Source organism: Anopheles coluzzii, chromosome 2 (genome assembly GCF_943734685.1).
Source record: "Anopheles coluzzii chromosome 2, AcolN3, whole genome shotgun sequence".
NCBI classification, from domain to species: Eukaryota; Metazoa; Arthropoda; class Insecta; order Diptera; family Culicidae; genus Anopheles; species Anopheles coluzzii.
Genome location: NC_064670.1, coordinates 44,910,817 through 44,936,255, shown reverse-complemented (window position 1 = coordinate 44,936,255; position 25,439 = coordinate 44,910,817). Strand labels below are relative to the sequence as shown.

Sequence of the window (25,439 nt, the reverse complement as noted above, 5' to 3'; positions counted from 1 at the left end):
GTAAGACTCCCGTTCAAATCCGTGGAAATGCTGCACCAAATCGATATTCTGCTTCACTACACAACCTCGTGATTCCTTTCCTTCCTAGCAACTCTCTATTTAACACTATCGGCAGTTAATGATTCACGGTATTTTTACCATTCGCGATTTTGTCGTGATTAGCGTCGATATGTTCTAACTAATTTTTTGGAATGTTAGAAACTGCCGCTCTAACTAAAATAGAAAACAAAGTAAATTCTTTAGGCTAGCACTTAAGGTGCGCCAAAAAAATAGTTTTTTCCTTTATTTCCTTCGTATCTTCGTTCGTATGTATTTTTGACCGCAATGAACCAGTTTGCGCGATTTTTCTCCCTTTTTATCTGCTTGCGCACATACAAAACATCGCCTCAGCTGACAGTCCGTTGGAAACCTTACAACAGTTTCCAACAACAATCTTACACATAAAAAATGGTTACTTTTAAAAATGATTATTTATTTATTTTCCCAACTATTGATAAAGCAGGATAATGAAATACATACAAATATTTACTACCTTCATTAACCTCAATTTAAAAAAGAGCCCTCGCACCTACAGTAAAGTTTATTCACAATAGGCGGAAACATAGATTGAATAGGTAATAATTATATTTCATGTAGGATAGGTGACGAATGAACCACCCTGTGGTTCGTGATGACAGCTCGGATGAGAGCAGCGTGACTCGATTAACCGGGGAAACGGTGAACGGACAGCGGATGCGGACAGTCGCACACGGAGATTGAAGTGAAACACACGTGAAGAACTAAGACGATTTTGTTAATTTGAATTGAATAAAGCACTCTTTTCTCTTTTATCCTACATGGGGGCTCAACCGGGATATTAGAAAAGAAGACATATTGCGTGAAATGTACAGTGCGTAAAAGACGTGCGCCTGTATGTGAAGACGCGCAAAGAAGTGTACAGTGCGTAGAAGATGTGCGCCTGTATGTGAAGACGTACAGAAAAGTATACAGTGCGTGTAAGACGTGCGCCTGTATGTGTTAAGACGTACAAAGCATTACACAGCGCGTGTAAGACGTGCGCCTGTGTGTGTTAAAGAGGATGAAGTTAAGTACAGTGCGTGTAAGATGTGCGCCTGTATGTGCTAAGACGTACAAAGCATTACGCAGCCCGTGTGCAACGTGCGCTCGTGTGTGTTAGAGAGGGAAAGAAGCGCAGTGCGTGTAAGTCGTCTGCCTGTGTGTGTTAAAGAGGATAAAGTTGAGTACAGTGCGTGTAAGAGGTACGCCGATACGCAAAAAACGACGCGAGTTGCACAAAGGACAACAGAAGTGTGACTTTTGTGTTAGTGTGATGATTAAAGACGAAAAGCATCGCATTGTGCGTGTAAAACGTGCGTTTAGAGAACGCAATCAACGAGAAAGAGTTGAGTGTGTGTGAAAGTGTGCGTCACTAGTGGAAAGAGGTAGACGTATATACTGCGTGTGGGGCACGCGCGTGTGTTGGTGAAGGCGTTAGGAACTGTCGATAACTGCTGAATTCTCGTGAAATTCGCATAATGGACAACGAAGCGCAGATCCTCGTGTTGCTAAACGATTTAACTCGTCCGGGTTTAGTTAGGAGGTGCGCCGCTAGAAAACTAGCTACCTCGGGTACAAAAGAAGAGTTGGGCAGGCGACTAGTCGAAGAAGGAAACGTGGAAATAATGGATGAAACCATGAATACGGACAATTTTGCAGACGCAGAAATGCGTAGCAGTACAAACGATGAAGCGGTCTTGCCAGAACACTCGGATTTGGTGCGCACGCCGTATTCGTTTCGTGATGTTGAAGACGGTTTAGAAACGTACGGGAATGATCTATCCCAAGACTTTAGTGTGTGGCTAAACGAATTTGAAGATATTTCAAAGATGGCACGTTGGACGCAAGATCAGATGCTGGTAATGATGCGCAAAAAGTTAGTTGGTGTGGCGAAAAGTTTTGTGATGATCAAACGCGAAACCAATTCGTATACCGCGTTGCGTGCAGCTTTACTGGAAGAGTTCGGTACGGTAGTTCGTGCGAATGACGTACACCGTAAGCTGGCAACGCGTAAGAAGAAGAAAGATGAATCCGTGTTGGAATTTATCTATGCAATGCAACGCATTGCGCAAGGCATCGATTTAGATGAAGTCAGTTTAGTGGAATATATCGTCGATGGTGTTACAATGGACACTCGAAGTCGAGCAAGTTTATACGAAGCTGTGACAATAAAAGATTTGAAATCGAAGCTACTGTTCTGGGAACGTGCGCAAAAGAAAGATGAGCCAACAGAAAAGAAGAAAGAACAAGTGCGACGCGTGGTGGAAAAAGTAGAAGAAAACTCAAAACGACGTTGCTACAATTGTGGTGATCTCGGACATGAAACACGTACATGCGCAAACAAACAACGTGGACCCAAGTGTTTTGTTTGCAATGAATACGGACACCGCGCGAAGGAATGTCCGAACAAAGCGCGACATTCGTCGAACATGCCAAGGCAAAACAATGGTGACATCACGAATGTTCTTACAGTGAAAACAGCGGAACAGAACGATGTGTCCGAATTAAAACGAAATGGACTGATCACAAAGCGCATCAAAGTGAACAATATGGATTGTGTGGCTTTTGTCGATCCTGGCAGTGAAGTGTCGTTATTACGGAAAGATTTTTTCGATGAGTTGCCGTTTAGTGAAATGGTGCCAGTTAAAACAGGTTTTTGACTCCGTGGTTTCGGTGGAAATTGCAACACACCACACGGCAAAACAAAGATAAGTATGGAAATTGACGAATTGAAGCGATCGGTCGATGTTTTTATAGTGTCAGTGAATTCTATGAACTCAAAAGTGTTGTTAGGTATGGACTTTTTGCAAACGACGAAGTATACGATAACGAACGATGGTTTGAAAGTGGAGGAAGTTGGAATTGGTAGAAAACGACGAACGATGGATTTACAATATAAAAGCCGCGGATGTGGGAGAGTTAACGGTTCCTTCAGAATATCGCGAACAAATAGAGTGCATGATAAAGTGTTATAATCCCAACGAAAACCCACAATCGGTCGAGACCTTAGTAATCAAGTTACAAGATGAAAGTGTAGTTCGTGAAAATCCTCGTAGGCTTGCTCCATTAGAAAGGCGTGTGGTTAAAGATCAGGTACAGGAATGGCTAGACAAAGGTGTCGTAAGATCATCGTACAGTCCATACGCAAGTGCTGTGGTTGTGGTTCCTAAAAAGAATGGTACGTACAGAGTTTGCATCGATTACAGGGAGCTGAACAAGAAGATGATTAGGGATAAATATCCAATCCCTAACATAGAAGATCAAATAGAGCAATTGGCGGAATCTCGAGTTTTCACAACGTTGGATCTTGAAAATTCTTATTTTCACGTTACAATAGACGAAGATAGTCGGAAGTTTACAGCTTTTGTTACTCACCAAGGGCAATATGAGTTTTGTCGGGCTCCATTCGGTTTGTGCACCAGTGGAAATGCATTTTGCAGATTTATTAATTCTGCATTACGAGAGCTCATAAAGGAAGGAGTTATCATAACGTTTGTGGATGACATTATAATCCCAGCTAAGAGTGAGCAAGATGGTATTGCATCTTTGAAGCGTGTGTTTGAGATGGCCGAGAAAGCAGGTTTAAGATTCAATTGGAAGAAGTGTGTGTTTTTGCAAAGGCGCGTGGAATATCTGGGGTATGTTGTGTATGACGGTCGAATCGAACCAGCAGAGCAGCAGATTGAAAAAGTGAAGCGGTATCCCCAACCTAAAACCACAAAGCAGTTGCAGCGATTCATAGGTCTTGCAAGTTATTTTCGTAAGTTCATACCGGGATTTGCGAAGATAGCTCGTCCTTTAACGATGACGTTAAAAAAGGAAAATCAGTTTGATTTTGGTATACGGGAAATTGCTGCGTTCGAAGAGATAAAATCAGTGTTAGTGAATTATCCGGTATTGCGTATTTACCAAAGTGGTGCAGACACTGAAATCCATACAGATGCAAGTAAGGAGGCATTGGCTGGAGTGCTCATGCAACGTGCGGTAGATGACGGGATGTATCATCCTTGTTATTACTACAGCAGACTAACCAACCAAGCTGAACAGAACTATCACTCTTTTGAGCTAGAAACATTAGCGGTGGTAGAATCTTTAAAGAAATTCCGGTGCTATTTACTGGGACAAAAGTTTAAAGTGGTAACCGATTGCTTTGCCTTCAAGCAATCCATGGCTAAGAAGATACCGAACGCAAGGGTTAGTCGTTGGATGGTGGTCTTAGCAGAGTTCGAATTTGAAGTCGAACATCGCAGTGCCGAAAGAATGAAGCATGTGGATGCTCTATCTCGTGCCAGTGTAATGTCAGTGTCTATAGCGATTTGTGAGCGTATGAGGAAAGAGCAGCAGCGTGATCCAAAATTGGCAGAGATTCTTTCAAAGTTGTGCAGTGGTGAAGAAATCGACGACTATTTTGCAAAAGATGGTGTGTTGTATAAGGGTGATGTCTTTTCATCCAGATTGTGCGTGCCAATCTCGATGGAAGCAGAAGTTATTAAGAATGCTCACGATCAAGGACATTTCGGAATCAGAAAAACCAAGGAACGTTTAGCGAGTGACTATTACATTCCAAGTGTTGACGAGAAGATAGAGAGGTGTATTTGTTCTTGTGTGAAGTGTATTCTAGGTGACAAAAAGAGGGGTAAAGCGGAGGGATTATTAAACCCTATTCCAAAGGGCGAGGTACCTCTCGATACGTTTCATATCGATCATCTCGGCCCTATACCGTCGACGAAGAAATCTTACAATTACATCCTGACGGTGATCGACGCGTTCAGTAAGTTTACGTGGCTATTTCCTACCAAATCAACGGCGGGTGACGAAGTAGTGAAGAAGTTACAAGTCATCGCAAGTGTTTTTGGCGATCCCCGACGAATAATTAGTGACAAAGGAGCAGCTTTTACATCGTCAATGTTCGCGAGTTATTGTGAAGAGCGTGACATCGAACTACACATGATTGTAACAGGTGTTCCAAGAGGCAACGGGCAAGTGGAACGAGTACATCGCACCATTATTCCGGTTTTGACTAAGCTATCTATCGATAAACCGGAAGAGTGGTACCGACACGTGAATGCGGTGCAGAAGGCGATCAACAGCAGCTGGCAGAGGGCAATCCGAACCAGTCCGTTTGAATTGCTAGTTGGAGTCAAGATGAAAGATGCTTACGGTAACACGTTGCGCGCCATGGTTGAAGCAGAGTTGCAACAGTCGTTCCAAGACGACAGAGACGAGCTACGCAAAATGGCTAGAGATGGAATCCAAGCCATCCAGGACGAAAATCGCAGACGACTACGGCTTGCTCAGCCGTGAAACCATGGGTACATCCGGGCCGGATGTAACATCAGGAAGGGCCGTGTAGGATGGGTGACGAATGAACCACCCTGTGGTTCGTGATGACAGCTCGGATGAGAGCAGCGTGACTCGATTAACCGGGGAAACGGTGAACGGACAGCGGATGCGGACAGTCTCACACGGAGATTGAAGTGAAACACGTGAAGAACTAAGACGATTTTGTTAATTTGAATTGAATAAAGCACTCTTTTCTCTTTTATCCTACATTCATATACATTATTAATTTATTAATATTTTTAATATTTTATACTTTCTAATCATAGGAAATGTTACTAAAATTGAAAGCTTTTGGGGTGTTTATGAACTTTTCAAAAATACTGCTTGGGAATTTTAAAAGGCATGTAACGCTTCTCATATGTAACGTAGATCACTGAGCCTTACTTTAACCAACTATTTAGATGGCGTTACTACTGGTTGCAGGGACTTTGATCACCACTAGATGGCGTTATTGAATGTGGAGTTGCATATGCGTTAGGACATTTCAATACTTTGTATTTTATAGGCATTCCTACATTGCAAATCATTTTATTGTTTCAAACAACGAAACACTTTAAAATGCTTCACAAATCTGGGTAACTGGTGATTAAGATGAAGGGTGAAGGGAAACATTAATAAGTATGGTTGTTTATTTGAACCTTCCTAATTTTTGGTCCAACTTTTTTAAAGCCATTGTCAACGTTTCCCGATATATTGAAAGCCAAACTTTTGTGAGAACCTAAGGCTACCTAAACGCACAACATTTTTCGACAATCGACCCTTTCAACATTTTCCCGTGGTTAACGATAAATCAGGTAAAAGTGTCCTTTACTGTTTTCAGAAAAAGATCAACACGCAGGTATCACTGGTTGCATTTATATGGTAAAACCAACCCTCTTGAACAAGCTACCTGGAAAATCTTATGCATCGCTTATTATATGCTGCATTTTGTAGAATTCGTAGTGAGAGGTTACAGAATTGAAAATATTAAGGGATGCGTTTTGTGCCAAAGGACGGCACATTTTTTCATTTACATTTTGTACACAGTTTCAAGCACGGTTCTTGATATATCTGGATTTTTTTTTTCCTTCTGGTTCTCCCATAACAGCATAAATCGAATAAAATGTCTTTGGCAAAGTAATTTGTCGCCCTGAAAAGGACGGTTTTGGGTTTGAGATGAAGGAAGCTTTGTCACACCGTTTAAGCCTTCTTTTCGGTCTTCTTGGGCAGCAGCACGGCCTGAATGTTGGGCAGCACACCACCCTGAGCGATGGTTACTCCGGACAGCAGCTTGTTCAACTCCTCGTCGTTGCGGATGGCCAGCTGCAGATGACGCGGGATGATGCGCGTCTTCTTGTTGTCACGGGCAGCGTTTCCGGCCAACTCAAGCACTTCAGCGGCCAAGTATTCCATGACGGCTGCCAGATACACGGGTGCTCCGGCACCGACGCGCTCGGCATAGTTACCCTTGCGCAGGAGACGATGAATACGGCCAACGGGGAACTGAAGACCGGCACGGTTGGAACGGGACTTTGCCTTTCCCTTTCCTCCCTTTCCACGGCCAGACATGGTTAGATTTGATTGGGGTACGTTTGTAAGGGATCACGAACAACACGATGTTCTCTTTGAGAAGGGTCTTTTTATAATAGAACAATTTTGACCCGACCGATGCTTATATAGCAACTTATTCGTGCTGCCCGACACTCGTTTGGAATTTTTCGAGCTGCACGATACGTATTCTCTCTCACAGCCCGTTATAAGCGATCGGAGAGCTCGGAATTTTTCTAGAACGCAATCACCCGTTGAATCATACACATCGTGTCCCAGTGTTGAGTGAATTTTTCCGTCGAAATGGCACCCAAAACCAGTGGAAAAGCTGCGAAGAAGTCTGGCAAGGCCCAGAAAAATATTTCCAAGTCCGACAAGAAAAAGAAGCGCAAGACCCGCAAGGAAAGCTACGCTATTTACATCTACAAAGTGTTGAAGCAAGTCCACCCGGATACTGGCATCTCTTCGAAGGCCATGAGCATCATGAACAGTTTCGTCAACGATATCTTCGAACGCATTGCTGCTGAGGCATCCCGCTTGGCGCACTACAACAAGCGTTCGACGATCACGTCCCGCGAAATCCAAACCGCTGTTCGTCTGCTGCTGCCTGGTGAGCTTGCCAAGCACGCCGTCTCCGAAGGAACGAAGGCTGTCACAAAGTACACCAGCTCGAAGTAAGCCACTGAAATGATTGGCTTCGTTCTCTCAAATCGGTCCTTTTCAGGACCACAAACCGCATTCAAACAAAGAATTATCCTTCGTTTCATCTGCACCAGCGAATTAGCGCTTTAATTTCAGGGTGTCCGTCTTCGTCAACGTTATTGTTCAGTTTGTTGCGTTTGCCTGTACTAAATGGCATTAGTACAGGTAAACGCAGCCATATCCTAAGTTTGTTTGCGAACTATGTCATCCACATCATTGGAAACAATGATGCTGTGATTGACATTAAAGTTCTGCGTTGTTCATTGTAAATATTAATGTTAAATAGAACCTTAGCACGTTTAAAAAAAAAATATTAAAAAAAAGTCCGCACTGGTTGGAAGCGTTTTGCGAGGTGAAATTGTAAATGGAGTTTCGTGTATCATGAATTATGAATAGAAGTCGTTTCGCTCGTTGTATGACAATCATTTTTTTAATTAAATTATCCTCGCGCATACGAGAATAATTTATCGACAAAGCAACCAATAGCAGCTTATGTGTCGTGAGTCAAATGTTGTAATAGATTTGCTCGATTTTAAACTTGCTAATAAGTATTGAAGGGTCGTCTTCTTGAGCATTTTAATTCACGTTTGTATAAGCATCAGTTAATCTGTTTGAGTTGAACATTTGTTGTAAAATATATAGTCATACTATTCGTTCGTAGTTTGTTGTAAGCAGCGATGTTGGTATAATAGTCATAGGTTATATAGATGGTAATAAAGTATTGATCAATATAGTCAAAATCCTCAGATGCCCTATTAAAAAGCGAAACTTTGACAAGAAAAAGTTAAAATACCTCCCATAACATTGATTATTTAAAACAAATGTTCCCCCTTTTCACACTTTCCTCGTTATAACAAAACGACATACGTCAAGGCTTGCATTCGTATGTTCAATTTCATAATAGCAATCGAAAGAAAATTCTTGGAATGTTCAACAGTATTGGCGGTCCTGAAAAGGACCGTTTTGAGAAGGAAATGTCCCGTTTAGACAGGGACCGCTTCCGGATGCATGGACGATTTAGGCACGCTCTCCGCGGATGCGACGGGCCAGCTGGATGTCCTTGGGCATGATGGTGACGCGCTTGGCGTGGATGGCGCACAGATTCGTGTCTTCGAACAGACCAACCAGATACGCCTCGCTGGCTTCCTGCAGCGCCATGACGGCTGAGCTCTGGAAGCGGAGATCAGTCTTGAAGTCCTGGGCGATCTCACGCACCAAGCGCTGGAAGGGCAGCTTGCGGATGAGCAGCTCGGTCGACTTCTGGTAGCGACGGATTTCTCGGAGGGCCACCGTTCCCGGACGGTAACGATGCGGCTTCTTCACTCCTCCGGTGGCCGGGGCACTTTTACGAGCAGCCTTGGTGGCCAGCTGCTTGCGAGGAGCCTTACCTCCAGTCGATTTACGAGCGGTTTGCTTGGTACGAGCCATTTCACTTCGGGAGCGTAGGTTTCGTTGAGCACGGAGCGAACTTGTTTATTTGACAAAAGTTGAACGTTAAATGAGGAAACTGCTCGAACAAGAGCTCTTTTTATGCGCTTGCCAACCCTTGTTTTCTCTCATCTTAAGAGCAAGAGGGAATGCGTGGATGAAAAAGTAGAAATAGGGACGTTGAGCTCGAAAACGCTCATTCGTGATCGTCAATTTGAAGTGAACATCGTGAACGTACAATCCTGTGCTCATCATGACTGGAAGAGGAAAGGGAGGAAAAGGTCTGCGTAAAGGAGGAGCCAAGCGTCACCGAAAAGTGCTGCGGGATAACATCCAGGGCATTACCAAGCCCGCCATCCGCCGTTTGGCTCGGCGCGGAGGAGTGAAACGTATCTCCGGCCTCATCTACGAGGAAACCCGTGGCGTCCTGAAAGTATTTCTGGAGAATGTGATTCGTGATGCGGTCACTTACACTGAACACGCCAAGCGTAAGACCGTCACCGCTATGGATGTGGTGTATGCTCTGAAGCGTCAGGGCCGCACTCTGTACGGTTTTGGAGGTTAAATTTATCTCTATAAAACTTCCATGTGGAGTCTCAAATCAAACGGTCCTTTTCAGGACCACAATACATTACTCAAGAGCTGTGTCTTTCGCAACATTAAAATGTTTTATTTGAGAGAAAAAATGTCTATGATGGCTTCGAATGGTGTGCGTATAACATTTTACTCGCATAACAAGCACTCACACTGCTGTATATTCAGTGCATTTACATGAGATGGCGTTTTGTAAATGTGCCTTTTAAACGTATGTGCATGCGTTTGAAGCGTACATAAAAGCGACGATTGAAGTGTTTGTTAAAATATTGAATTTTTATTTACTTATTAATTTATTAATTTATTTTATAGTGTCGAATTAAAATTATTTTATTCTTCAGGGCAAGCCGCTCATCCTCTTGAAGCAATAATCGCCGCTACACATGCGCTTCGTTCATTGATACTTGTGATAATTATTCAAAAGAAGGATTGGGCGAAAAAAGCTACACCGTTTTCATGAGGTTTGTGAGTTTATTATAACAGCTAACGGTGCCAATGCTGCCTTTGACTCCGTAAATCACTCAACGCTAATTTCAAAACTATCAAGCTACGGAATAAATAGGGCGCTTGTTCATTGGCTCTCCTGTAATTTAAGTGTAAGACAAATTACAGTGAATATTTCATCCGGGGTTCCACAAGGCAGTATTCTAGGCCCTATTCTTTTTATCATTTTCATAAATGATGTTATTTACGTTATACCAGATTGCGAAAAATTGTTTTATCCAAATGATATGAAAATGTTCCTACCGGTATCAGATCAAACCGATTGTTTAACTCTTCAAAACTGTTTAATTCGATTTAACTCATACCCACCAAATACTTTCTGCAAGAAATGCTATCAGGGTGCTATGAACATGAAGAAATTAACTCCACCTCCAAAATCTATGCTGTTAACTGAATGCTATATATTTTCTTGGGATACTGACTTCATTTGGTATACTGAATTAGCGATGCTCCGCTAGCGATGCTTACATTTTGGTTTGTACATTTGGTAATTGTTCCCCAGCTTCCGTTATCATTAAAATGTTTCCCAGTTATTATCCAGGACAAACACCCTGGGAGCTCATAGATCGCATAATGAATTATTTTGGAAAAGTAACGCTCAGCCCTCTACGTTACGCTAGCGTTACAAGTAACGTCTGTCTAGCGCAAACCCAAGCAGCATTTTTGAACGCCTGTTTCAACCGCCGTGGATAAGCAAATTGAGGTAAAAATAAGGCTCAGCCCTCTACGTTACGCTAGCGTTACGCGTAACGCCTGTTTACCACAAACCCAAGCATATTTTTGAACGCCTGGTTTAATCGTCGTGGATGAGCAAATTAATAGATTATCATGTCTTAATATCGTTTTTTTACATGATAATTAGGAAAGCAACAATTTTTGAACAAACATAAAAAAGAACAGTAATTGCAAAGATAGCACTCATTGATAATTCATGAGTATAAATAAATTTTATTATTACTATTAGGCTATCATTTTTAACAGCAATCAGAGTTGTAACAACTTCACGTATTATAATTATAACAATCTTACACATAAAAAATGGTTACTTATAAAAATGATTATTTATTTATTTTCCCAACTATTGATAAAGTAGGATAATGAAATACATACAAATATTTACTACCTTCATTAACCTCAATTTAAAAAAGAGCCCTCGCACCTAAAGTAAAGTTTATTCACAATAGGCGGACACATAGATTGAATAGGTAATAATTATATTTCATATACATTATTAATTTATTAATACTTTTAATATTTTATACTTTCTAATCATAGGAAATGTTGCTAAAATTGAAAGCTTTTGGGGTGTTTATGAACTTTTCAAAAATACTGCTTGGGAATTTTAAAAGGCATGTAACGCTTCTCATATGAACGTAGATCACTGAGCCTTACTTTTACCAATTATTTAGATGGCGTTACTACTGGTTGCAGGGACTTTGATCACCACTAGACGGCGTTATTGAATGTGGAGTTGCATATGCGTTAGGGCATTTCAATACTTTGTATTTTCCCAACGGGACAAAAGTAGAAAGCTTGGAGCAAAATAATCGTTTGTCTCCCTCTATCCTCTATACCGCGCTTGTTTGCACTCATGCGCGAGCGCTCGAGTATATTCTCTCAGAACTGAGCATTCGCAGTTCAACCCGTGCAGTGAGAATGTATGTGTTAATGTGCAGCGAAATTTGTCTCTGTATCTCATTCCCCCACCTCCAAAAACCCACATTCACTCTCCGCGCACTCTTAAAATTTTGGCGCGCACGCTACGTACAACACAATACAAAAGGTCGTTTTAACCGCGCGCACTGATCAAATGGTTCGCGATGGTTCAATCGGTACGCCGACGCTCCATGTTAGAGATTTGGTGTGAAGAAAAAGTTTTTCTGACCAAATCGACAACACACACGCGACGACACACATCGTCACATCGACCGCCCCGTCGATGGAAGTGTGATGATCTAAAAATAGATCTGTGGGGCGAGTGAGAAGGGGGAGGGGCGAATAAGAACGTAGAACAAGAACGTAAGCGTGAGTCGTCGCGTGTGCGTGTGTGTGTACACTCAAGAACTCATTTTTTGCTCTTTCCTGGAACCCACATGTTTCTACATTCTTCTGATTTTAAGCAACAAAAGTAGAAGGGAAGTAGAAGGCTACTTCATTTCTACTTTCCTTGCTACTTTCGAGCGTGTTGACTCGCTTGGGTTATTGGCATTCCTACATTGCAAATCAATGTATTGTTTAAAACATAGACATACTTTAAAATGCAACACATATTTGGATATATGGTTATTTAAATGAAGTGTGAAACGATCGATTTTACAGTATGTTTGTTTATATGAATACTCCAAATTTTTGGTCAACCTATTTTAAAGCCATTTTCAAAGTTTCCCAATATATTGAAAACAATTTTTTTATGCGAACCTAAGCCTACCTAGCCGCACAACATTTTACGACAATCTTCCAGAAAGATGTACCGATACGTTCAACATTTTCCCGTGGTTAACGATAAATCAGGTAAAAATGTCCTTTACTGTTTTCAGAAAAAGGTGAACACGCAGGAATCACTGCTTGCATTTATAAGGTAAAACCAACCCTCTTGAACAAGCTACCTGGAAAATCTTATGCATCGCTTATGATATGCTGCATTTTGTAGAAGTAGTAATGAGAGGTTACAGAATCGACAACAGCAAATGATGTTTTTTGTGCCAAAAGAAGGCACTTTTTTTCATCTACATTTTGTACACAGTTTCAAGCACTGTTCAATGTAAGGAATTTGTATTCCTTCTGGTTCTCCCATAACAGCATAAATCGAATAAAATGTCTTTGGCAAAGTAATTTGTCGCCCTGAAAAGGACGGTTTTGGGTTTGAGATGAAGGAAGCTTTGTCACACCGTTTAAGACTTCTTTTCGGTCTTCTTGGGCAGCAGCACGGCCTGAATGTTGGGCAGCACACCACCCTGAGCGATGGTTACTCCGGACAGCAGCTTGTTCAACTCCTCGTCGTTGCGGATGGCCAGCTGCAGATGACGCGGGATGATGCGCGTCTTCTTGTTGTCACGGGCAGCGTTTCCGGCCAACTCAAGCACTTCAGCAGCCAAGTATTCCATGACGGCTGCCAGATACACGGGTGCTCCGGCACCGACGCGCTCGGCATAGTTACCCTTGCGCAGGAGACGATGAATACGGCCAACGGGGAACGGAAGACCGGCACGGTTGGAACGGGACTTTGCCTTTCCCTTTACCTTTCCTCCCTTTCCACGGCCAGACATGGTTAGATTTGATTGGGGTACGTTTGTAAGGGATCACGAACAACACGATGTTCTCTTTGAGAAGGGTCTTTACGGAATGTTGTTGTTGTTGTTAGTATGGTTTAGAGAGGCTTTGGCTCCTGCGGAGTTCTTTCGCCTCTTTGTGTATATAATAGGACTATTGGATTGTTATAGTTGATGGAATAAATGTGATAGTTTTAGAAATTTTAGTAGATTTTCCTGTTTCTGTGGATGAGGTGAAAGTATTGAGTCTATGTTGGCGTCAAGATGGCAAGTATTACGAAGTTGTGTGTATCCGTGGCATTCTGTTAAGAGGTGGAATATTGTTATAGTGGTACCACAGAATTGTCAGAGAGGAGGACTGGATCGTTCGATGAGATGGCTGTGGGTCAGTCTAGTGTGGCCTATTCTTACTCGAGTAAGGATCTTTTGGTCTCGATGTTTGATTACTGATGGCCATGGTGTAGTTGTTGATTTCACTAGCCGAAGGAAGTTGTTTTTGGTTTTAAACCATTTCTTTTCCCACGCCTCTCTTATTTTTCCATTTATATAGATAATTGCGTCTCTTTTAGGCAACGAGGTGTTATAGGTTGATGTTTTTCTTCGGCCTTTGTTGGCGAGGCGGTCGGCGATCTCGTTGCCTTTGATACCAGTGTGACCAGGTATCCAACAGATGGTGAGTTGTTGATCCTGGTTTATGTGTGGGCTAGTGACCTGGTAGAGCTTTTGGATGTTTGGGTCCTTACATGTTCCATGCTCTAGTGCCGAGAGGACACTCGCACTGTCGGTAAAGATGACGTTTTCCAGGTCAGAGCGCAGGGTATCTTCAACTGCCTGGATTAATGCCAACGTTTCTGCCGTAAAGATGGAAGAGTGATCCGGCAGTTTGGACGCTACTTTATCAATGGGTGAGTAAATCCCGAATCCTGCTGCTACTTCATCGACTGATCCATCGGTGTAGATGTGATTGTGTTTTATGTATTTGTTGTTGATGTATTCTATGAAATGTTTTTGTGCTATTGTACTATTGCAGCCTGCTTTAAGGATGTTTTTAAAATGCCAGTCTATGTTAGGGGGTTCATGGTACCACGGCCGAGTGCCAAGATGTAATAGTGTTGTGATATCCGGGATATTGCAGTTTGTTATAGCGAAAAGTTCGGAGTTGGCTCTATTGAGGAATGATGGTGCTTGGATATTCGTTTCTTTAATTTTTGTTGCTGTTGCGGCTAATTTAGTTGTTATTATATGGCTAAGTGGAAGAAGTCCGCTCTCACTTAGCATAGAGACGATGGGGCTGGTTCGGAAGGCGCCTATGGCATATCTTAGAACGGCATGGTAGATGGGGCTTATTGCTTTTTCAAACTGTTCCTTTTTAATCAATACTATTTCTATACCGTACAGTAGTTTTGGAAGTAACCAGTGATTAATAATGAAGATAAGTGTATCTTTTGAAGCTTTGTGGGTTCCTGTGCTGAGCATTTTGGAAAGGTTGATATTCTTGGTTGCTGTAGTTTTTAACTGTTTAATGTGGGCTTGGAATGTGAGTTTTTGGTCTATTGTGATCCCGAGTATCTTTACTTTTTTGCAGTCTGGAATTTGTGATTGATTAAGGCAAAGCGGTACAGTTGGGTGCGGTTTGGTGCAGATGTGTAGTATATTGCTTTTTTCAGCACGATGTCATAACCAATACGTTTTGACCATTCCCATAAGATGTTCAGTCCCTGTTGCAGATTGTATCGCGCTACTCCATTATCTGCATTGCTCGAGATCAGAACGATATCATCAGCGTACACCAGTGGAGTGATGGATGGTGGTAGTGAGCGGAGAAGACTTTCGATGCTAATCAGAAATAATGTTGGAGAAAGGATGGCTCCTTGAGGAACTCCGTTTTCGAGTGTTTTAGTGCTGGATTTGTTCGTTCCAATCAGAACCTCGAAGGTACGGTCTGAGAGGAAATCATCGAGGAATGTGATCATGTTACCTCCGAAATTCCATCTGGCTAGCTGGCGCATGATTGCGTATTTCCAAGTTCGATCGAAAGCTTTAGCCAAGTCGATGATAGCACAGTCGGCATGATGTTTATCAGATTTTACTTTGGCCAGCAGTTCTTCGAGTTGCACAAAGTAAGTTTCCGTGCCTAATCCGCATCTAAATGCGTGTTGATTAATGCTGAGGAGTTTCCTGCCTTCCAGTTCTTGGGTAAGACGCCGGTTAACCATTCTTTCCAACACTTTTCCGATGCAGTTTAGTAAGCTTATTGGTCTGTAGCTATTTGGGCTGTGTTTAGGTTTATCGGGCTTTAAGATGGGTATTGTTAGACTTTTCTTCCAGTGAGGAGGAATTTTGCCACTCTGCCATATGTGGTTGTAAAGCTTTAAGAGCAGGTTTTTTCCTTCAGAAGGAAGGTTTTTCAACAGTGGATAGCCAATGTCGTCTGGTCCTGCTGAGTTGCCTTTGCACTTGGCAAGAGCCCAACTCAGTTCGGCTATAGAAAAGGATCTATTGTAATGTATGTTGGGTCTGCTATTGAATTGTAATTGTATGGATTCAGTTTTTGCTTTGATGGTCTTAAATTCTGGCGAATAACTATTTGTGGCGGATATGGTGGCAAAATGAGTGGCAAGTACCTCTGGTGTTGATTCAACTGGCACTATTGTGTCGTCATCGGTTTTGATGATGATATGAGCGGTATCTTGCTTGCGTTCTGTTAGGCATTTCACATTTTTCCACATGTCTTTTCCAGACATTTCGGGACTTATGTTGTCTTTGAATCGGTTCCATGATTCTTGTTTTGCCTTCTTTATTTCTTCTCGTACAATGCGATGAGAAATTTGAAATTCCTCGGAGAGGGTAGGGATATGGGTGTGGTCTTGGTTTTTCTTGGCATTTTGTAGTTTTCGGAGCGCCTTGCGTCTCCTTTTTATGGCTTTTGCGACAGTGTCGTTCCACCAGTGAACACTTCGTTTGCCTGGTTTGCCCTTTGATTTTGGGATTGATTTCGCTGCTGCATCGTTTATGATCTTGATGATGTTTTCTTCTCTTGCCTGAGGGTCTGAATGTAGATGTTTTATTATGTTTATTTGGTATGATGTCCAATTGGCATTCTCGTATTTCCATTTTGGTCGTTGTTTATTTTCCGGAAGAGATGATTTGCTTTTGACAATGATCGGATAGTGATCACTGCCATGTGTGTCCGCCAACACGTAAAGTTTAAGTTCGTTGAGGAGGGAGGAGGATGAGATGATGTAGTCAAGGAAGGATTCTGTACCTGAAGAGATACATAGTCTGGTAGGGTTGGGGTTGGAAATGAAAGAAAGATTATGGTTAGTAAAAATGTTATTTAGTTTATTAAATTTTCTGTTAGTTTGGGAGATTCTAAGATTCTTATCTTCTGCATTAAGGTCTCCTGCTATTAGCAAGGGATGTGAAAAAAGATTAAGAAATGAGTTAAGCTCGGATTCGTTGAAGGTAGGTCTAGGGGGTAGGTAGAGTGAAACGATGGTCATGTCTATGGGAGACTTAATATTTACTGCTATTGCGGAAAGATTGGTGTTAGTTTTTATTAATTTGAAGGGAATAGATTTATGTACACCTATTGCAACACTGTGATGTAGGTTAGTTGGAGAGAGCTTGTAGGACCAATTGTAGTGATTAAGTGGAGAGTGGTTGGTATTAGGTGGATCGCAGACTTCTTGAAGTGTTATGACGGCAGGTTTATATTCGTTAATTAGAAGTTGAAGTTCGTAGAGGTTAGTGTTCATTCCTCTTATGTTCCAGTTTAATAGAAATGGTTTGTTTATGTCATTAGTATTATTGGTTGTGGAGAGCATGATAATGATTTAGGTTAGTAGACTATTGTGGTAAGAGGAAAGGAGAATAAATTCAGTGGCGATGTTTTTTCTTCGATGGTTTGGCAGTTGGCGATCGTTGTTCGGAGGGAAGAGTGGGAGAAGCGATGGGCGAGATGACTGCGATTTCGTTGGATGCCATGTTTTTTACTGCATTTCTTAGTTCTTCTTCTTCCGATGAGACGTTTTCCAGGTTGTGGTTTCGTTTGCGGGATTGTGCTGAGATGACTGATGTGGCCGAATTTTCTGATTCTGTGTCGGATGTAGACATTGATTCCTGGTCATTTGTTTCGTTGTCGGTTTCGAGGCTTTCCGTTGCTTCAGCATTGTTGTTGCTCTCGCAGACATTGTTGGATTGGGTCGAGCTTTGGTTTTCTTCGATTTGTGTAGTGGCTTCGTTCGTTGGGTTATTCTTATTTTTCTTTTCCATTTCCATTTCCATTCCAAGAATTTCCATTTGGTTCTTTCAGTTTCTTCAGAAGAGCTTCGCTGAGCTTGCTCTGGGTATTCATCTTTTTCATCTGATCTACGATCGTTTTCTTCAGTTCATTTTGTTCTACTTCGAGCCGTTTGATTTTCATGTCTTTATCATCCACCGTGGTAGTTTGTTGCGCAAATGTGATTCGCTGCTGTACAGCACTTGTTCGCTGATGTTGTTGGGGGGCCATTTGCCGAGCTTCCTTGTAGGTGCAGTTGTGGTCGACTTTTATTTTGATGACTTGTTCTTCAAATTGGAACGCAGGGCATTCGCGAGAAAATGCGCTGTGTTCGCCTTTGCAGTTCACGCAAGCGGGATGGGTCGAACATTCACCGTGTGCTGCGGTTCCGCAGTTTCCACACACCTGTCCCTTTGAGCAGCGCATTTTTGTGTGCCCATAGCTGGCGCATTTGTAGCACAGCATTGGTTTTGGGTAGTATGGTTTCGTTCGCACCTGCAACAGCCCTATGCGAAGGGATTCCGGTATTTTTCCAGCTTCTACGCGTATCAGGAAAGAGTTCGATGGTTGTATTTCGTCATTCACCTTTCGGGTGAATCGTCGGACTTGCTTGACGTTTTGACTTTCCATGTTGAGCAAAATTTCTTCGTCCTTTAGTCCTTTCAGCTCCGGGGCGAATATTACGCACTGGACTGTGTTCAGCGTAGCGTGTGGGGTGATGGATACTTTTGTACCATCGATGAGTTGCGTGATGCTTTGCATTTTTGTGTACTGCGCAACGTTTCGGGTTTTGATCAGATATTTCTGCCCGAATTCCATCGAGTGGCTGCTTTCGGTAAGCTCTCCAACCACGTTGGTAATGCTCTTTGAAATTATCCATGGGTTTTGCGGGAGCTTAAAGCCTTTCAACGGCTCGAGAACGAGGAACTTCATGTCCCCAAACTCGTTATTACGATCCATCCATGGTGGTAGTGATCGAGCTCTCTGGGGAGGCTCGGGCGGAAGTGCATCCCGTACAGGATGCGAGGGTCCCGGCATTTTGCCGGGTTGGTTAGTTTTATTTAGTTCAATGCAATGTATATAGTGTATATAAGGTTATAAAGAAATATATGAAATAAAGTAAATAAATGTTCCTTAAAAGCAAAAGTTCAATTAATCTTAAGTCTAATATTTACAATTTCGGAATAGTAAAATAAAAGAGTTTTAATTTCAAGATAAATAAGATAATTTTTCTCGTTACTCTCCCGAGTAGCGGGGTAAAATGGCACGAAAACACCGGCTTCACTGCTTACGCTGCGAGCGACGTTTTTGGCGCCAATGCGCTGTGCTTGTCACACGTTTCAAACTGTGTCGTGTGTGCGTGTGTATGTATCACTCTCACGGAAACAATATCAACGCGCGCAGCTGGCACTGTGGTTTATCTCTCCCGAGATCACACACAAAAAGTAACGGTAGGGTAAATGTACCAATAGTGGTGCAATTTGTGGTGGTACAGATGTGTTTTAATGGATTTAAAGTGTCAGGAAGGACAATTTCTGAATATTTTAACACATAGCAATTGGAATATGTTTTATCTACGCAATCACAACCATTTTTATCATGAAATACATCAAATTTACGAAAAAATACATATTTTTGTGACTACTTCGTTGTACCTATAATGGTGGTATGGTTCCTATAGTCGTCGTATTGTGTTCCTATAGTGGTGGTAAACAAAGATGCATCAAAAACGGTGTATAATATCAATGAAACTTAGTTTCGAAGCTGTTTTCGTATGAATAGCAAGGATAACTGCCATAATATAGGTTTCTTGCGTAATTTGATCGTAAAAAATGTATAAATTTGATCAATGAAACTATTGACTAAAGTACTGCATCACACCTGTCATCAACCTACACCCGGAAGAGTGTGCTTGATTTGAAGTCAATTTTTCATTCAGCCATATAAGCGAATTTTGGCCTGTTTTTGGTAAATTACGTACATAAAACTCATTTCTGTTGCTTATTTTAGTGAAAACAGTACGACATGTCAAAAATATCCTCGAAAAAATCTAAAACGACCTGTTTTTATTGATTTTATAACTATAACCACTATAGGAACATGCTTGTTTTGTGTACCTATAATGGCACTATGGTAAAAAACACTTAAAAATGCATAAATATGGTCAAAAGGCAAATAATTTTAGTTAAACAATAACATTTCAGAACAGTTATGTAGAAAAACTAGTAATTGGGTGGTTGTGTGGTCATTTAGAACGTTAACAGAAAAATGAGTTTCGTTATGAAATCCTAAGGATTTTGGAAAAATGTTGACACATTTAACAAAATAATGGATTTTTCGGTCACTAAGTAACGGAATGTCCCCATTTAACTTTTAAACCTTTTGTAAAAGGCTGAAGAACATTTCACACTAACGTAAATAACTTAATTACTTTTAATTTGCCCTATGAACCGCATTTTAGTGCAATACCACCACTATTGGTACTACCACCACTATAGGTACATTTACCCTATATTCACTACTTACCAACGTTCTCTCCCGAGATCGTTGGCGTAGACACTGGAATTGAACAAAAACACGTCCGTCCGGGTGAACCCCTGATCTTTTTATAATACAGGGTCTTTTTATAATAGGGGTCTTTTTATAATAGAACAATTTTGACCCGACCGATGCTTATATAGCAGCTTATTCGTGCTGCCCGATACTCGTTTGGAATTTTTCGAGCTGCACGATACGTATTCTCTCTCACAGCCCGTTATAAGCGATCGGAGAGCTCGGAATTTTTCTAGAAAGCAAACAGCAAGAGAAGAAAACATCATCAAGATCATAAACGATGCAGCAGCGAAATCAATCCCAAAATCAAAAGGCAAACCAGGCAAACGAAGTGTTCACTGGTGGAACGACACTGTCGCAAAAGCCATAAAAAGGAGACGCAAGGCGCTCCGAAAACTACAAATGCCAAGAAAAACCAAGACCACACCCATATCCCTACCCTCTCCGAGGAATTTCAAATTTCTCATCGCATTGTACGAGAAGAAATAAAGAAGGCAAAACAAGAATCATGGAACCGATTCAAAGACAACATAAGTCCCGAAATGTCTGGAAAAGACATGTGGAAAAATGTGAAATGCCTAACAGAACGCAAGCGAGATACCGCTCATATCATCATCAAAACCGATGACGACACAATAGTGCCAGTTGAATCAACACCAGAGGTACTTGCCACTCATTTTGCCACCATATCCGCCACAAATAGTTATTCGCCAGAATTTAAGACCATCAAAGCAAAAACTGAATCCATACAATTACAATTCAATAGCAGACCCAACATACATTACAATAGATCCTTTTCTATAGCCGAACTGAGTTGGGCTCTTGCCAAGTGCAAAGGCAACTCAGCAGGACCAGACGACATTAGCTATCCACTGTTGAAAAACCTTCCTTCTGACGAAAAAAACCTGCTCTTAAAGCTTTACAACCACATATGGCAGAGTGGCAAAATTCCTCCTCACTGGAAGAAAAGTCTAACAATACCCATCTTAAAGCCCGATAAACCTAAACACAGCCCAAATAGCTACAGACCAATAAGCTTACTAAACTGCATCGGAAAAGTGTTGGGAAGAATGGTTAACCGGCGTCTTACCCAAGAACTGGAAGGCAGGAAACTCCTCAGCATTAATCAACACGCATTTAGATGCGGATTAGGCACGGAAACTTGCTTTGTGCAACTCGAAGAACTGCTGGCCAAAGTAAAATCTGATAAACATCATGCCGACTGTGCTATCATCGACTTGGCTAAAGCTTTCGATCGAACATGGAAATACGCTATCATGCGCCAGCTAGCCAGATGGAATTTCGGAGGTAACATGATCACATTCCTCGATGATTTCCTCTCAGACCGTACCTTCGAGGTTCTGATTGGAACGAACAAATCCAGCACTAAAACACTCGAAAACGGAGTTCCTCAAGGAGCCATCCTTTCTCCAACATTATTTCTGATTAGCATCGAAAGTCTTCTCCGCTCACTACCACCATCCATCACTCCACTGGTGTACGCTGATGATATCGTCCTGATCTCGAGCAATGCAGATAATGGAGTAGCGCGATACAATCTGCAACAGGGACTGAACATCTTATGGGAATGGTCAAAACGTATTGGTTATGACATCGCTGCTGAAAAAAGCAATATACTACACATCTGCACCAAACCGCACCCAACTGTACCGCTTTGCCTTAATCAATCACAAATTCCAGACTGTAAAAAAGTAAAGATACTCGGGATCACAATAGACCAAAAACTCACATTCCAAGCCCACATTAAACAGTTAAAAACTACAGCAACCAAGAATATCAACCATTCCAAAATGCTCAGCACAGGAACCCACAAAGCTTCAAAAGATACACTTATCTTCATTATTAATCACTGGTTACTTCCAAAACTACTGTACGGTATAGAAATAGTATCGATTAAAAAGGAACAGTTTGAAAAAGCAATAAGCCCCATCTACCATGCCGTTCTAAGATATGCCATAGGCGCCTTCCGAACCAGCCCCATCGTCTCTATGCTAAGTGAGAGCGGACTTCTTCCACTTAGCCATATAATAACAACTAAATTAGCCGCAACAGCAACAAGAATTAAAGAAAAGAATATCCAAGCACCATCATTCCTCAATAGAGCCAACTCCGAACTTTTCGCTATAACAAACTGCAATATCCCGGATATCACAACACTGTTACATCTTGGCACTCGGCCGTGGTACCATGAACCCCCTAATATAGACTGGCATTTTAAAAACATCCTTAAAGCAGGCTGCAATAGTACAATAGCACAAAAACATTTCATAGAACACATCAACAACAAATACATTAAGCACAACCACATTTACACCGATGGATCAGTCGATGAAGCAGTAGCAGGATTCGGGATTTACTCACCCATTGATAAAGTAGCGTCCAAACTGCCGGATCATTCTTCCATCTTTACGGCAGAAACGTTGGCATTAATCCAGGCAGTTGAAGATACCCTGCGCTCTGACCTGGAAAACGTCATCTTTACCGACAGTGCGAGTGTCCTCTCGGCACTAGAGCATGGAACATATAAGGACCCAAACATCTAAAAGCTCTACCAGGTCACTAGCCCACATATAAACCAGGATCAACAACTCACCATCTGTTGGATACCTGGTCACACTGGTATCAAAGGCAACGAGATCGCCGACCGCCTCGCCAACAAAGGCCGAAGAAAAACATCAACCTACAACACTTCGTTGCCTAAAAGAGACGCAATTATCTATATAAATGGAAAAATAAGAGAGGCGTGGGAAAAGGAATGGTTTAAAACCAAAAACAACTTCCTTCGGCTAGTGAAATTAACAACTACACCATGGCCATCAGTAATCAAACATCGAGACCAAAAGATCCTTACTCGAGTAAGAATAGGCCACACTAGACTGACCCACAGCCATCTCATCGAACGATCCAGTCCTCCTCTCTGACAATTCTGTGGTACCACTATAACAATATTCCACCTCTTAACAGAATGCCACGGATACACACAACTTCGTAATACTTGCCATCTTGACGCCAACATAGACTCAATACTTTCACCTCACCCACAGAAACAGGAAAATCTACTAAAATTTTTAAAACTATCACATTTATTCCATCAGCTATAGCAATATAATAATCTGACTTTTCCCCACAAAGAGGCGAAAGAACTCCGCAGGAGCCAAAGCCTCTCTAAACCATACTAACAACAACAAAAGAACGCAATCACCCGTTGAATCATACACATCGTGTCCCAGTGTTGAGTGAATTTTTCCGTCGAAATGGCACCCAAAACCAGTGGAAAAGCTGCGAAGAAGTCTGGCAAGGTCCAGAAAAATATTTCCAAGTCCGACAAGAAAAAGAAGCGCAAGACCCGCAAGGAAAGCTACGCTATTTACATCTACAAAGTGTTGAAGCAAGTCCACCCGGATACTGGTATCTCTTCGAAGGCCATGGCCATGAACAGTTTCGTCAACGATATCTTCGAACGCATTGCTGCTGAGGCATCCCGCTTGGCGCACTACAACAAGCGTTCGACGATCACGTCCCGCGAAATCCAAACCGCTGTTCGTCTGCTGCTGCCTGGTGAGCTTGCCAAGCACGCCGTCTCCGAAGGAACAAAGGCTGTCACAAAGTACACCAGCTCGAAGTAAGCCACTGAAATGATTGGCTTCGTTCTCTCAAATCGGTCCTTTTTAGGACCACAAACCGCATTCAAACAAAGAACTATCCTTCGTTTCATCTGCACCAGCGAATTAGCGCTTTAATTTCAGGGTGTCCGTCTTCGTCAACGTAATTGTTCAGTTTGTTGCGTTTGCCTGTACTAAATGGCATTAGTGCAGGTAAACGCAGCCATATCCTAAGTTTGTTTGCGAACTTTGTATTGGAAACAATGATGCTGTGATTGACATTAAAGTTCTAGGTTGTTCATTGTAAATATTAATGTTAAAAAGAACCTTAGCACGTTTACAAAAACATTAAAAAGAAGTCCGCACTGGTTGGAAGCGTTTTGCGAGGTGAAATTGTAAATGGAGTTTCGTGTATCATGAATTATGAATAGAAGTCGTTTCGCTCGTTGTATGACAATCATTTTTTTAAATAAAATTTTCCTCGCGCATACGAGGATAATTTATCGACAAAGCAACCAATAGCAGCTTATGTGTCGTGAGTCAAATTTTGTAATAGATTTGTTCGATTTTAAACTTGCTTATAAGGATTGAAGGGTCGTCTTAAGCGTTTGAATTAAAGTGTGTATAAGCATCAGTTAAGCTGTTTGTGTCGAACATTTGTTGTAAAATATAAAGTCATACTATTCGTTCGTAGTTTGTTGTAAGCAGCGATGTTGGTATAATAGTCATAGATAATATAGATGGTAATAAAATATTGATCAATATAGTCAAAATCCTCAGATGCCCTATTAAAAAGCGAAACTTTGACAAGAAAAAGTTAAAATACCTCCCATAACATTGATTATTTAAAACAAATGTTCCCCCTTTTCACACTTTCCTCGTTATAACAAAACGACATACGTGAAGGCTTGCATTCGTATGTACAATTTCATAATAGCAATCGAAAGAAAATTCTTGGAATGTTCAACAGTATTGGTGGTCCTGAAAAGGACCGTTTTGAGAAGGAAATGCCCCGTTTAGACAGGGACCGCTTCCGGATGCATGGACGATTTAGGCACGCTCTCCGCGGATGCGACGGGCCAGCTGGATGTCCTTGGGCATGATGGTGACGCGCTTGGCGTGGATGGCGCACAGATTCGTGTCTTCGAACAGACCAACCAGATACGCCTCGCTGGCTTCCTGCAGCGCCATGACGGCTGAGCTCTGGAAGCGGAGATCAGTCTTGAAGTCCTGGGCGATCTCACGCACCAAGCGCTGGAAGGGCAGCTTGCGGATGAGCAGCTCGGTCGACTTCTGGTAGCGACGGATTTCTCGGAGGGCCACCGTTCCCGGACGGTAACGATGCGGCTTCTTCACTCCTCCGGTGGCCGGGGCACTTTTACGAGCAGCCTTGGTGGCCAGCTGCTTGCGAGGAGCCTTACCTCCAGTCGATTTACGAGCGGTTTGCTTGGTACGAGCCATTTCACTTCGGGAGCGTAGGTTTCGTTGAGCACGGAGCGAACTTGTTTATTTGACAAAAGTTGAACGTTAAATGAGGACACTGCTCGAACAAGAGCT

General features: G+C 42.0%; 9 protein-coding genes across 17 annotated transcripts in view; 6 read left to right on the top strand and 3 right to left on the bottom strand.

The window, feature by feature from the left end:
* LOC120949361 (histone H2B) overlaps window positions 1–25,439 on the top strand; it is a 202,183-nt gene that overhangs the window by 108,925 nt on the left and 67,819 nt on the right. The window contains exon 2 of one of the 3 annotated variants that reach the window (XM_040366623.2): window positions 7,795–8,369. The exons of the other annotated variants lie outside the window; for them this stretch is intronic. The gene's annotated coding sequence lies outside the window, so the exon portion shown is untranslated. Of the gene's footprint in view, window positions 1–7,794; window positions 8,370–25,439 lie in introns of those variants that run through there. 3 annotated transcript variants of the gene reach the window in all.
* The window catches only part of LOC125906890 (histone H2B), a 189,090-nt gene that overhangs the window by 95,832 nt on the left and 67,819 nt on the right, over window positions 1–25,439 (top strand). The window contains exon 2 of one of the 3 annotated variants that reach the window (XM_049607796.1): window positions 7,795–8,369. The exons of the other annotated variants lie outside the window; for them this stretch is intronic. The gene's annotated coding sequence lies outside the window, so the exon portion shown is untranslated. Of the gene's footprint in view, window positions 1–7,794; window positions 8,370–25,439 lie in introns of those variants that run through there. 3 annotated transcript variants of the gene reach the window in all.
* Window positions 1–25,439, top strand: part of LOC120949373 (histone H2B) — a 164,805-nt gene that overhangs the window by 71,547 nt on the left and 67,819 nt on the right. The window contains exon 2 of one of the 2 annotated variants that reach the window (XM_049607793.1): window positions 7,795–8,369. The exons of the other annotated variant lie outside the window; for it this stretch is intronic. The gene's annotated coding sequence lies outside the window, so the exon portion shown is untranslated. Of the gene's footprint in view, window positions 1–7,794; window positions 8,370–25,439 lie in introns of those variants that run through there. 2 annotated transcript variants of the gene reach the window in all.
* LOC120949375 (histone H2B) overlaps window positions 1–25,439 on the top strand; it is a 99,171-nt gene that overhangs the window by 5,913 nt on the left and 67,819 nt on the right. The window contains exons 2-3 of one of the 4 annotated variants that reach the window (XM_049607790.1): window positions 7,795–7,884; window positions 24,176–24,476. The exons of 1 other annotated variant lie outside the window; for it this stretch is intronic. The gene's annotated coding sequence lies outside the window, so the exon portion shown is untranslated. Of the gene's footprint in view, window positions 1–7,794; window positions 8,370–24,175; window positions 24,477–25,439 lie in introns of those variants that run through there. 2 more of the 4 variants (XM_049607789.1, XM_049607788.1) reach the window with 2 other exon arrangements.
* Window positions 6,375–7,068, bottom strand: LOC120949398 (histone H2A). Its single transcript, XM_049607823.1, has one exon. The coding sequence runs from the start codon at window positions 6,946–6,948 to the stop codon at window positions 6,580–6,582; it is 369 nt and encodes a 122-aa protein (XP_049463780.1). The 5' UTR covers window positions 6,949–7,068; the 3' UTR covers window positions 6,375–6,579.
* LOC120949360 (histone H2B) lies at window positions 7,144–7,699 on the top strand. The gene has a single exon (XM_049607818.1). It carries the CDS (start codon window positions 7,231–7,233, stop codon window positions 7,603–7,605), a length of 375 nt encoding a protein of 124 aa, XP_049463775.1. The 5' UTR covers window positions 7,144–7,230; the 3' UTR covers window positions 7,606–7,699.
* Window positions 8,596–25,405, bottom strand: LOC125906869 (uncharacterized). The gene is made up of 6 exons (XM_049607638.1): window positions 24,941–25,405; window positions 18,202–18,398; window positions 13,083–13,403; window positions 9,403–9,601; window positions 9,296–9,314; window positions 8,596–9,097 (listed from the first exon to the last, which is right to left on the bottom strand). Exons 1-6 carry the CDS (start codon window positions 25,341–25,343, stop codon window positions 8,647–8,649), a joined length of 1,590 nt encoding a protein of 529 aa, XP_049463595.1. The 5' UTR covers window positions 25,344–25,405; the 3' UTR covers window positions 8,596–8,646.
* LOC120949390 (histone H4) lies at window positions 9,055–10,804 on the top strand. The gene has a single exon (XM_049607839.1). The coding sequence runs from the start codon at window positions 9,311–9,313 to the stop codon at window positions 9,620–9,622; it is 312 nt and encodes a 103-aa protein (XP_049463796.1). The 5' UTR covers window positions 9,055–9,310; the 3' UTR covers window positions 9,623–10,804.
* On the bottom strand, window positions 12,844–13,513 carry LOC125906891 (histone H2A-like). The gene has a single exon (XM_049607797.1). It carries the CDS (start codon window positions 13,419–13,421, stop codon window positions 13,047–13,049), a length of 375 nt encoding a protein of 124 aa, XP_049463754.1. The 5' UTR covers window positions 13,422–13,513; the 3' UTR covers window positions 12,844–13,046.